Source organism: Nematolebias whitei, chromosome 13, assembly GCF_014905685.2.
Source record: "Nematolebias whitei isolate Nwh7 chromosome 13, NemWhi1, whole genome shotgun sequence".
Classification (NCBI taxonomy): domain Eukaryota; kingdom Metazoa; phylum Chordata; class Actinopteri; order Cyprinodontiformes; family Rivulidae; genus Nematolebias; species Nematolebias whitei.
The window spans coordinates 27,446,844-27,459,343 of record NC_056510.1 but is presented as its reverse complement, the minus strand read 5'-3'; the positions used below and the strand labels follow the sequence as shown (position 1 = coordinate 27,459,343).

At 37.2% G+C, this 12,500-nt stretch overlaps 1 protein-coding gene across 1 annotated transcript in view; it reads right to left on the bottom strand.

Annotated features, from left to right (window-relative positions):
• Nucleotides 1–702: 702 nt before the first annotated feature.
• Nucleotides 703–12,500, bottom strand: part of LOC119419249 (probable phospholipid-transporting ATPase IH) — a 54,032-nt gene continuing 42,234 nt past the window's right edge. Inside the window, exons 24-30 of the mRNA XM_037686558.1 lie at nt 11,975–12,102; nt 11,756–11,891; nt 11,230–11,253; nt 10,321–10,386; nt 6,483–6,586; nt 6,221–6,386; nt 703–1,174 (exon numbers count right to left, since the gene is read on the bottom strand). Of these exons, the coding sequence (XP_037542486.1) occupies nt 905–1,174; nt 6,221–6,386; nt 6,483–6,586; nt 10,321–10,386; nt 11,230–11,253; nt 11,756–11,891; nt 11,975–12,102 (894 nt within the window). The 3' untranslated portion in view covers nt 703–904. The remainder of the gene's footprint in view (nt 1,175–6,220; nt 6,387–6,482; nt 6,587–10,320; nt 10,387–11,229; nt 11,254–11,755; nt 11,892–11,974; nt 12,103–12,500) is intronic.

The window sequence follows — 12,500 nt, the reverse complement described above, 5'->3', positions numbered from 1 at the left end:
AAAGAAAAAGTGCCCTCATGTGTTCCTAATGAGACAAACGATGATGGAGATTATTTAAGCATGCAGAGACAGTCCAACATGCTACAATGATGGACAAAAAACAACAAAGTTTAACACAACGGTGCAGGTAAAGAAGAAATAAATAATAGACATGTTGCCCAGTGAACCTCCTATAGTACTCTGTTTAAATTAACTAAAATGTTAGATATGAATTAAGGCAGTGTGGCTAAAATACTGCACTTCCCCTTAGAGTCTTTCCACGTCTCCTTCAGCTGATGAGTGTGTTTGTAAGGCTTTGTAAGACACCAAATCCTTTTTTCTATTTCTTTTTTAGCTTCTTAGCCTTCTGTTTTATACCTATAAGGCAAAAGTGTGTCACATACAAACATACAATAACAGGCAATTACATGCGTACCTTTGCACACATGCACACACACATACACACACATACCTAAAGGGTTGAGCTGAGCTACCCCATTACTTGGCCAGACCACATAATGTACAGAAATGTTTTTAACAAACATTTGCACAAAAGCAAAAAATGACAAAAAAGTGGAGGAGCCAAAAACTAGATAATAAAAATGAGGTTTGAAAAAGGTTCAAAACTGTTCTGAAAAGCAATAACACCGTTGCACAAAGTCCCAGAATGTTTTGAGTAAAAGTTTTAGAGGGAACTTTAAAACGATAAGGACAGAGGCGGCGCAAAAAGCATGAAATTATAAAAGTACGACGGCAACTCGATCTAAAAAAGTTGTCCATTCAGGTGTAGACCAGGAAATGCGCATGAACTGAGCATGGAGCAGAGCTTCTGAAGTGTTTCAACACGTCGTTCTGTAAAACCAACGCAGGACTTCGTCACACATCTCGGGGCGATACCGCAGACTCTTTTGGTTTTCCCATCGTCTCACACCGAGGTCTCCGGTCCCGGAGCGTAGTAGGCAAATCCTGCCCCTGAGAAACGAAACATGTAGGGGCTGACTGTGTCAGCTGCAGCTCCTTCTGTAAAGTGAGCGAGGAGTTTCTGGGGAAGAGGATTAGACCTGCGGAGGGACAGCGTCTCTGCAGCACCAAGGCAGAGGTGGGAGGAATCTGTGCTCCTGCCTTTGTAGGACCGACGATGGAAAGACAGTGAAGTCAACTCTGCCATGCCGCCTGGCAGCAACTTCTCACAGTCCTTCAAAAACAAACAAACAAATATTCACTGTAAGAAACTGAAGACAGAGGAATGATCAGAACAGAAACATGCAAACAATCGAGTGGTAAAAGGGAACAATTGTGAAAATATGAAATACAGACAAAAACAAGAGGTTATTTTCAAATCCTGTTAAAGTTAATGATTCATGACAAATATTCATATAAGCTGTAACAAAATAGAACTATAGATACAATGAAGACTTTCCTAATCAACAAGAACACTTCTGAACATTTATATTAAGATTAGTTTTGGTGTCTGATGTTGCACACTGTTAGGACTCAAATTTCCACCTGCAGTCCCATTTTCCAACACCAGATGTCCTCGTTTTACCTTAAACCCCTGAGAGTCGATTCAATTCAGTTTATTTATTTACGGTTTACAGTAGCACCAAGTCACAACAGAAGTCATCCAGGGCACTGAACAGAAACATTCATATATAAAAATAATAATTTAACACTTTTTATCCGAGGAGAAGACTGTTTTGAATTTAACTCAGATGAACACCACCAGACTTCTCTGTTGAGCCTTTGGCACAGCATTTGATTGGATAACCTACGAGTGGCCTTGTTAAGTAAAATAATACCTCATACATAGATTTAATACTAACTAAGTTTGTATAAACAACACAGATATTTTACATTACACAACTAAACCCTGTGCCTCAGAAATCTTTGACCCTCTTAATTTACTTTATTTGTTTTGAACTACAAACTAAAAAAACTGAGTTTAAGTAGCTGCACTTTAATTTAAAAAACGAGCTGAAATTTCTCATTCGTTTGCTGCTCAGATCACATAATTTCCATCCCCCAAAGCACCGAGAAGAACGGCCAGCTGTGAACGTAGAGCAGCGGTCCTAATGAGAGATTCTGATTCTTGGTAACTCTAAATTGTCCCTAGGTGTGAGTGAGAGAATGCATGGCTATTTGTCTCTATGTGTCCCTGTGATGGACTGGAGACCTGTCCAGGGTGTCCCCCACCTCTCACACAGTGATGGCTATGAGCACCAGTGACTCCCGAAGGAAGAAGCAGGTAAAGATAATGGATGGATTATTGAAAAGTAAGTTCAGAGAGGAAAATGTTTTCAGGACAGTCGCATTAGTCTGAGAAACAGAACAACTCCATGTAATCAGAGTGGTCCAGGGGATCATAGCGACAGCAGTAAGACCACCCAGTGATCAACACACCTTGAGCTGTGACTCGTGTGTATGGAGGGGGGACTCTGCACACATGTTAAACTCAAGGCCAAATATGGCCCTTGTTAACATCCTATCTGGCCCCCAAGATGATATTATAAAATTAAATAATTTTATTGCTTCTCATTTTACTTAAAAAGTCTGTGCATACTTGATTTAGTACAGACTTCTCGTGACAGTCAGCCAGTGCTGAAACCAAAATTATTATTATTTTCACAATATGATTTTGAAAACGCGACTGAGAACATCAAATGAGGCAGATGAAACTTTTGTTAAGGAACCTCCAACCAAGAGAAGATATCTTGTATCAGACTGGAGTTAATGTACTGATAGAAGTTTTCATTTGTGACCCCCTTGAGTTTGACACTTGATGCTGTGGCTGTGTGACGTCATAATGTCATGAGTTATAGCTGCTTTTTCTCCACGGTCCCCTTCAAAATCCTTATCAGGGTGAAGATGATCCCTCTCATTCCTTCCTCCACCAGCAGCAGGGCCACAGCCCCCCCAATGCCCCCCCCCCCCAATGACGTTAAAGAATAGGTAACAGAAATCTCTCTAATGTGCGTTTGCCTCAAATATGGAAGATTGTATTTACGTCTGCTTAAAGCTGACGGGAGATTGAAGCTCAGCTGATGTTGATTTTCTCTTTACACTCCAAGTTTGATAAACAGGCTTTCTAAATTATTACATGTTTAATTTAATTTGACTAAACTACATTTAGTCTTTATACTAAATTAATTTTAGACTGATAATCCCAGTGAGCATTTTAATCGATGCACAAGTAACTCAGTGTTTTTTGTCAAGTGTTCAAATCAAATTTTGACCTTCAGATTATTAAATCTATAAAATGTTTTTAAAAATACTAAATAAGTCTATGAAGAAAACTGCAAATGTCACTTTTTTTAAGAAGCATAATTTAAGAAACATGACTCAGAGACAAATATTTAAAGTGTAAATACTCTGATCTGGACTTTGGACTGATATCCTGGTTGGTCCCTTTTTTCACTCGGAGGACAAAGTTTCCATGAAAAGACTAATTTTCTGTTTCAACTGCAAATTTATTTAGCATCTGATTCATTTATATATTTTTTGATCTTTTCGTTGATTTTAAGCATCTGTTTGTGAATGTAAGGTTCTATGCTCATCACAGTTTGAGTTTTACAAGAGTTCATAATTACGATTTCTCCTAAAATTATGTTAAAGCATAAAGATTTTAAATCAATAATTTTTCTTGTTAAGAGCTTGTGCTACTTTTTATAGTCAGGCTCAGGTAATGATCTGTAATTTCTTACATCTGCAGGTCAGTGTTTATAAAGAATAAAAACACAAAGAGCACAAGTTACAAATTAGTACATTAAAAACTTGCCTGAGCTCATATTTACTCTCTTATGAAGAGCCATGTGTGAATGTTTATGAAGCATTCACACTATTGTGATCCTCGCTTCTTCTGTACGTTTTTAGGCACGATTCTTGTCCCGCAGTTTTCAGCTATTTCAACAAATCATAAATCAAAACGTTCAGCTCTTTCAGGACAATCCTGCTATGACTTTTGGTATTGGTGCAACTATAGCTTTTTTTAAATATTTAGCCTTTTCTACCACTTTTTTCACATAGAAAATGAATTGAGCTCATTTTACCTCCTTCAAATCTTTAGATGTGTTTACAACCTTTTACTGCTCCTTTCACATTTTGTTCTGGTTCAGCTTCTTTCAGCAAATTTAAACTTTTTTCAACAACTTTCAGCTGTTTTATCAACTGTTTTGTGCTCCTTTCAAATTCTTTCTGCTAACTACAACATTTCTGTGCTTCTTCTAACTTCTTTCTGCTCCTTTCAGCTTCTTTCTGCAAGTTTCAGCTTTTCTGTTTGTTCAGCTACTTTGCTGTAAGCTTGTTCTAGCCTTTCAGCTAAGTTTTTGCATTTTTTAGCTAATTTCAACTATTTTCAGATAAATTCAAGTTTTTCCATAGTAATTTATGCTATTTTCAGCTTAATTAACTTCTTTCTGATGATTTCAGCTTGTTATGCTTCTTTCAGCTTATTTCTACTAGTTTCAACTTTTTCTACTATTTCAGCTACTATTTAGCTGTTTTTACTTAGCTTTCTTAGGCAATTCCAATTTTTTTTTAGCTCCTTTCAGCTCCTTCTGCTTCCTTGTGGTAGTTTGTTTCTTTCTGCCTTTTCAGCAACTTTCCACTATTTTTTTTGTTAATTTCAGTTTTTTTTAGCTATTTCTAATTTTTGTGCTCATTTCTGCTTATTTAAACCTAATTCAGTAAATATGTGTTCTTTCTGTTTTCTCCTGCTAAACTAAGGTACACCATCTATTTCAGGTATATTTCAGCATGTTTTTAGCTCATTTAATCTGTTTACAAGCTGTTTAAACATACTGCTTACAAGTTCTTCTGCAGCAAGCATCCACACTGCATTTTCACAGGAAATGCAATTTCTCAAGTTGAAACAATCAATCTGTCTGAAGCAGCCACACTGAAGGAATGCTTTACAGCTTTCACTTTAATATTTATGGATAGACAAAGTAATTACTAGAGGACAAGAAACTTCACATTTTAGATTTTATAATGAATATATTTTTCAAATTTAATTGTAGTAGGGAACCGCGATTGATCAGCAGGTGACTGTTTTTCAGCTTTGCAGGCTTGTCTCGTGATGTTTGTAGACATCCAGTGACAGACAGAGAAGGCTTGGTAAACTAGTGTTGTTTAGGGAAAAATAAGTTTAATATGAGCAAATATTTAACTTGTCCATTTATTAATAAATTAGATTTTTTTTGTCTGCTTTCAACTATAGTTCTTGAAAAGAAATCAAAGCTGGTCAGAGCTTTGGAAATATTGGAAATCAAAAACTACAATCGTTGAATCTCTGAACTACTGAAAAATTAATTGTGACAAAGTTAATGAAAAACCACCACTAAACAATAACATAAAGTGCATAAAGTAAATTAAATGCATACATCTTGGGAAAAGATGGGACACAAAAAAACGTGAAGACGAGGAATGACTAACAAAATGCAACTTGGCATACAAATACGACCAGGTGACGTCATCAGTAGATGGTTTTAGATGATTTTAGGCCGAGACAAGTGGTTTACACTGGACCATGCCACCATGCACACAGACATGAGAGCTTAAAAGAGTCACCTCCCCCTCCTGCTCCTCTCTTGGATCTCTGGTCCAATCAGAAACTCATTCTGCTGGAGGACTGAGAAAGCATGAAGATAGTGGACGGCTCTACGGTAAGGCACGGGCGGGTGGACTGCAGTTAGCACGAAAGAGTGTCGGAGAGCCACAGTCAAATGGGAGGAGAAATAGAAATGAAGGGGGAGAAAAGAGAAAATAGCAATGGAAAGGAAGGAAGAAACAAGAAAAGGAGAAAAAGGTCAAATAGAAAAAAATAAAGAGCAACAGGGAATGGTGTCAGTTTTGAATGTGGTGATCCAATAGGGGGAAAGAGGAGAAAGAGCACAGCAGGAAGAATCCAGTCAGATCTTTCACTCTGTAATTCTTTCATGGTGAAGCTAAGCTACAGGGGACAGGAAGTCACTTTAAGCTAATGCTTGAAGCTATCAAGTGACTTAATGATCTTCCTGGATGATTAATAGGAATACATTTACAGCTTACTTTTATAGTGTCAAAAGATCGCACACTCTGAGCTAAGATTCAAGAGAACTACTATTTTATTGCGTACTAAATTCACTGCTGATTTCATTTGGGAAAGGGAATACATTAGCTAATCAGTTGTAAAATGGACTTAGTGACACTAATAGAGATCACTAGAGGCCTAATTTTGAAGTAGTAAACAGTTTGTGGTTTTTACCTGTGCGCGCTCGGTCGCTGTGGGACATGTGGCCCTGCAGAGAACCTTCTTGATGACATCTGGCAGCAAACTGACGGTGATGAGGAGGATGATGCTGAGCCATGCCGGACCACTGGACAGCATCTGCATAAACACGTAGTACATCCTCTGGTAGTTCAGGAAGGGCCTAATGAGCAACAGGAAACAGAAATGGATTCTCAGACGGGACCGGTTTAAAAACATCGGCTTTATAATTCGTAGTCAAATCAATGAGTAACATTACCAAATGATGCCGCCCCAGAGGAGAGAGAATATAACATAGAAAAGTAGTGATCCCCAGATAACAAAGTGGTTGATCCAAGTCCAGTGATGTGTGTCCAAGGCAAGCTGAAACAAGGAAAAAAATCATAAAGACCAAACCTGTCAATAAAGTTGAATACAGTCAACAACACTAGACATATTACTTTAATCACTGTGGAAACTTTAGTCAGTAATTTATGAAACGTTGTTAAGAACAGGTTGATTGATTGGTCAGACAATGACTTAGGCCACTTTTAGCCATTTTTCAAATGATTGGAACAGTCAGGTAATTAAAAACACAACAAAAAACAAGGCTTTAACATTTATATTTAACATTAACAGACTCTAAAGCCATTATATATCTGGACTGCAACTGTTGGCAACTAATTGACAAACAGCATTTGTGAGGGAATCTGTAAAATGTATCAAAATGTTCAAACTTGTTTTCAATTTTTTTTTCCATTTAGCCTTTATTTATCCAGGTAGTCTCATTGAGCCACGAGGACTCATTTTCAAGAGAGACCTGTTTAGGGAGCAGATGGTGGATTTACTTAATTTACTCAAGTAAGCTCACAATCTTACGTTTTAAACAAGTTAAAAATATCTGCGCGACATATTTAATAAAAAAATAATAATTTAAAAAACTATTTCAAATCTGTTTATCCACAATTTAAAAAAGTGTACTCCTGTAGATTAAATAATAAACACTGGGGGCGTCTGCCAAGGGGAGCACAAAATGTGCTGAGACAAGTAAGATGCGGGTGGAGGTGGGAAACAAAATAAAGAGCAGTCTAGAACATGGTTTTGTAAACTGTGCACACAAAAACACACGACTTTAAAACTAGCCGCTCAACTCACTGGTCACTTGGTCACAAAGACTCAGAATTCAGTAGGACTGCAATGAAAAAGTTGTGCACTTGCTCGCAGTTTTCCAAACATTTTGAGTACCAACTACCGTAATTTCCGGACTACAAGCCACTACTTTTTTCCACACGCTTTGAACACTGCAGCTTATAAAATGCTGCGGCTAATTTATACATATATATCCATCCATTAACTTTACCCGCTTATTCCATTTTGGGTCACGGGGGTCGCTGGTGCCCATGTCCAGCAATCACTGTGCGAGGGACGGGGTACACCCTGGACGGGTCGCAAGTCCATCACAGGGCCACATACAGACAAACAACCATTCACTATCTCATTCACACCTAGGGACAATTTAGAGTTACCAATCAGCCTAACATGCATGTTTTTGGTCTGTGGGAGGAAACCGGAGTACCCGGAGAAAACCCACGCATGCACGGAGAGAACATGCAAACTCCACCCAGAAAGGCCCCTGGACCGGGGTTTGAACCAAGGACCTGCTCGCTGAGAGGCAGCAGCTCTACCAGTTGCGCCACCGTGCTACATATATATAAATATATATCTATATCTATAGATGTATATCTATATCTATATATATATCTATCTATATATACCTATATATCTATATCTATATCTATATATCTATATAAATATCTATATCTATATATATATCTATATCTATATATATCTATATATCTATATATCTATATATATATATATATCTATCTATATCTATATATAATAATAATAATAATAATAATAATAATAATATCCTGATGCATGCTCAATAATCCAGGTAGAAAAATCTAAAAAAGTTAAATCTGGTCCTCAATAATAATAATGTCATCACAATGTCAGCACTGTATGTTTCCATACAATGGCGAAATTAGTCTCTGCATTTAACCCATCCACCACCAGGTGGTGCAGTGGGCAGCTATTGAAAGCGCCCGGGGGGCATTTTGGGGATGAGACGTGCTGCCCAGAGACGCCACGTGATGTGCAGTGACTGGGGATCGAACCTGGGACTTTCGGGTCCATCTATATCTATATATATCTATATATATCTATATATATCTATATATATATCTATATCTATCTATCTATCTATCTATCTATCTATCTATCTATCTATCTATCTATCTATCTATCTATCTATCTATCTATCTATCTATCTATATCTATATCTATGTATATATCTATCTATATCTATATATATATCTATCTATATCTATATATATCTATATATAGATATATATTTATATATCTTTGAACTTCGCCAGAACTTCACCTTCCTCCTGCACACTGCGCAAGAGGAAGTTGATCAGTGATTCCTGGTAGACTACTGTATTTTTATTTAAATTTTTTGAATCAGCTATATTACAGGCACTCTTGAGACCCCCCCCCCCCAAAAAAAAAAAAAAAACATTTACTGTACATATTTGTGTATGTTACTGATACATATTTCATTAAATGTTTAAAAATATTTATGTAAACATATCATGTTACAACATGGACACCCACGGCTTATATACTGTGTATGTACAAAATTATTATTATTTTATTTATTCAGTGGGCGTGGCTTATATTCGGGTGTGCTCAATAGTTCAGAAATTACAGTAGATTTAATAGTCATTTCTCCTGAAATACCACATTTAGGATTTTGACAGAAATACTACACTAACTTTTGAAACAACCACGTTGCATTTGCCAGTGACCACAACTCTTATCTTTAAGAGCTCTGTATGTAATTGGTTAGATAAAAAAATTATTAGTTTTAAAAGAAATATAAATAACTCTACACTTGGACTTGTATTCATAGGAAGCATTTCATCAAGTACAGTAGTCCCTCGTTTATCGCGGGTGTTAGGGACCACACCCACCCGTGATAAGTGAAAAACAGTGAAGTAGAGATACAGTAGTCCAAGTTCAGTTCAAGTTCAGTAAACTTTGTCATGACATGTGCCAGGCTGTAATCACACTCATCACGTTATTCCCAATCTCCCTCCTTAAACAAACAATTGAAATTTAAATACTGTAATATTTTAAATAAACAATCCATAGAGCATGGATTGTTTATTTAAAATATTACAGTATTTAAATTTAAATCGTAGAGAAGTGAAGTGCAGCAGGACATCAAAGGGATGTCACACAGCTTCAGCTCTGCAGCACGGAGCAGAAATGTACTTGTTGAAGATCAATTACACTTCAACAACTGAACATAGAAGTTATAAAATAATTAAAAATAACTTTAAAGACTTTTATACTTTGTGATTTATGATGATTTTACGATGCGACATACTTTGAATTTTAAGTTGGAAGACAAAAATCAATCGGTGCATTTGGACAGCAAAGGGTTAACCCGTCACAAAGCTGCAGCAGGAGAAATGTGTGTGGCAGAGAAGGAGATCAGCTGATCAGCTGCAGGAGGGAGCTTCCTCCTGCACTTGTGGGCTGCACACATGGTACAAAATCATTTAAAATAATTTATTACAAATAAACAACCCATGGCTCATCCATCAATCAGCCAACAGAGTCATGTCCAATCTTACTTTGAAAATCCGTGATATAGTGAACCCGCGATAAACGAACCGCGAAGTAGCGAGGGACTACTGAATATGTAAAGTACTGATGGGAAAATGTTCTGACCCTGAATGAGCCCAAGGGTAAATCATAGGCAATAACTGATTTATTTATTTATTTTTATTTAGAAGACTGAAATTGGTATAAATATTAAATTGTTGTAATTATGGGCCAAAGACAAATATGTTTATAAATTAGCCACTGAAAACCCAAAGCGGTCAGTGTTTATACATAACATTTGGTCGTCCACAATGCAGAAAACTAAGCCATGAAAATGAAAGTGCATGAAGCTCTACAATTCAAATGACTTCATAAAAAGGGATTTTGCTATGTAACCATAACAGTTTTTTGATCTTCAAGGTCAAGTGCTAACATACCTTGAGTGTAACGGTGAACACCAATACAGTAAAGACGAGTGTCCCAAATGTCCAGTTTCCAAACATCTGTGAGAGAAGAGAAGAAGATGGTCAGTAGCCACCGTCAGCATTATCTAGTCTACATCCTACAATATTAAAGAACATCTGTGAGCACATAAAGGAGGAACATAAACACCCTCATATCCAAAGTAGGAAGTGATGTGTGAGATTTAAAACATTGTGTCAAATTTGGTTTAAGGTTTGTGACAAATAAGCTTCAAAAATTCCTCTATAGCATTCACATTTTCTACTCACTAAAATCCTAGAAAGAAGAAGCGGACATCAGGAGATAACAGATGGGATTGGAGTATGGGGGGGGGGGGGGGGGGGTAAGGAAAAACATGGCTAACAAACAGAAGTTAGACTACTTAGACTACTCATGTAAGAGTTAAAGCTGGCTGATGGTGGAATAAAATATCTATCTTTATTGGAATTTCATCATTATTTGCATTTTTATTTTACATTTAAGACATTTATTTGTTTTAGATTTGAAGAAGCAGTGAAAACAAACCAGACAGACACACAAATACATACAAAAATGCACAAACACAACAGATAGAAAAACAACAGATGCTAAAGCATTTCCACACATTATTTTGATTTATTCACTACCACAACACAAGGATAATATGGAGAAGCAGCTAAAATGTCTACTGTCAGTGAAGAGGTTAAGACCAGGTACTGTGCAGGATTCAGTTTGGCTGATTATTAGGCAGGGAATATGTGGCTCTAGAAAATTAACACACTTAAATGAAAGTGCATGAATTATGCAAGGTGAGGAAGGATGAAACGGTCAAACTGAAATAAATGACAGGAACTCAAAGGGAAATGAGAGACAGAGAGAGTTGACAGGGAGGGAGACAGGCTTACCATCTGTGTGTTGGTGGTCATAAGCTGAAGAAGAGGAGGGGGAGAGGAGGAAGAGAGGAGCAAAATAAAGAGCGAAGAAGCAAGAAAAAAGGAGGGGGGAAGAAAAAGAGAAAAGAATCAGGACAAAAGGTAAAATGAATCTCAGGATGTTTCAACTTAAAAAACAGGACCAAAGGCAATTAAAACAGTTGACATGGTACAAATTAACGGTACAGAGAAAGATGCTATTGTGTTGTCGATATGAATGGAGATCCAATGTTACAAATCTATTTGGGGGACTGGGACAGAAAATTTACTGATACAGAACTGTTCACACAAAACAATTAGCATAAAGTTAACCCCATAAGCTTAATATTGCACTAAAATAATCCAGTGAAGATGAGTGAGGGTTTTTGATGGCTTTGTCTCAATAAAAGACACTTTAAATACTAAACCAAATGCCATACCTGGCCTTTTTTTAAGTGTATTACCCATAAAAACAATTCTACCTGTCTTTTCCTAAACCAGATACAGTACAGAGGCTCACCTGGCCATTGCTGGTGAAGGTGGTGTTGTCAAACAGGAAGTAGGCACCAAAGAAGAAGATGAAGGCGTCAAACACACCCAGGCATGTCCAGTAGAGGAAGACAGGCCAGCGGAGGAGGGAGTTCTTGGCAATGTCCCTAAAACAAACAGGCACAAACAAACATGTTATCATGGCAGCCATAAACAACACACAAATCAGGGTGGAGACTCATTTCTTCACCTGTACAACGAGGGTTCTCTCTTCAGTGTCTCCATGGTGACGTGCTGCTCAACCAGGCTGTACAGGAGGATGGGGAGGGATGTGAAGCTGATGTTGTACAGCGTCAAATATGCTGTGTCATACAGAGGCTGCAGAGAGCAGAAAAAAAAAAAACTAAAATAAAGGTGATAATTTAAACAGATATCACGTTATGATAGGAAGGGACACCTTGAACATGTAGTCATGCACCACTTCAAGCAACATTACAACATCCTGCACAATCTGTCAACACTCAAACCATGCGTTGGGAATGATTGTCAGCTACTACCACACTAAATTTTAGTCCAAAATATTCAAAACTGACTCAGTTATAGCCAGTTTTGTTAGCTAAGATTGCTTAGCTATAACAGCTATTTTTAATTGTTTACTTTAAAGTAATCAGTTTTAGGTGTACAGTAGTCCCTTGTGTATTGCAGGGGATCCGTACCCTTAAGTCCCGCGACAAGTGAAAAACTGCAAAGTAGGAATAGTAGTACAAGTAGTACTT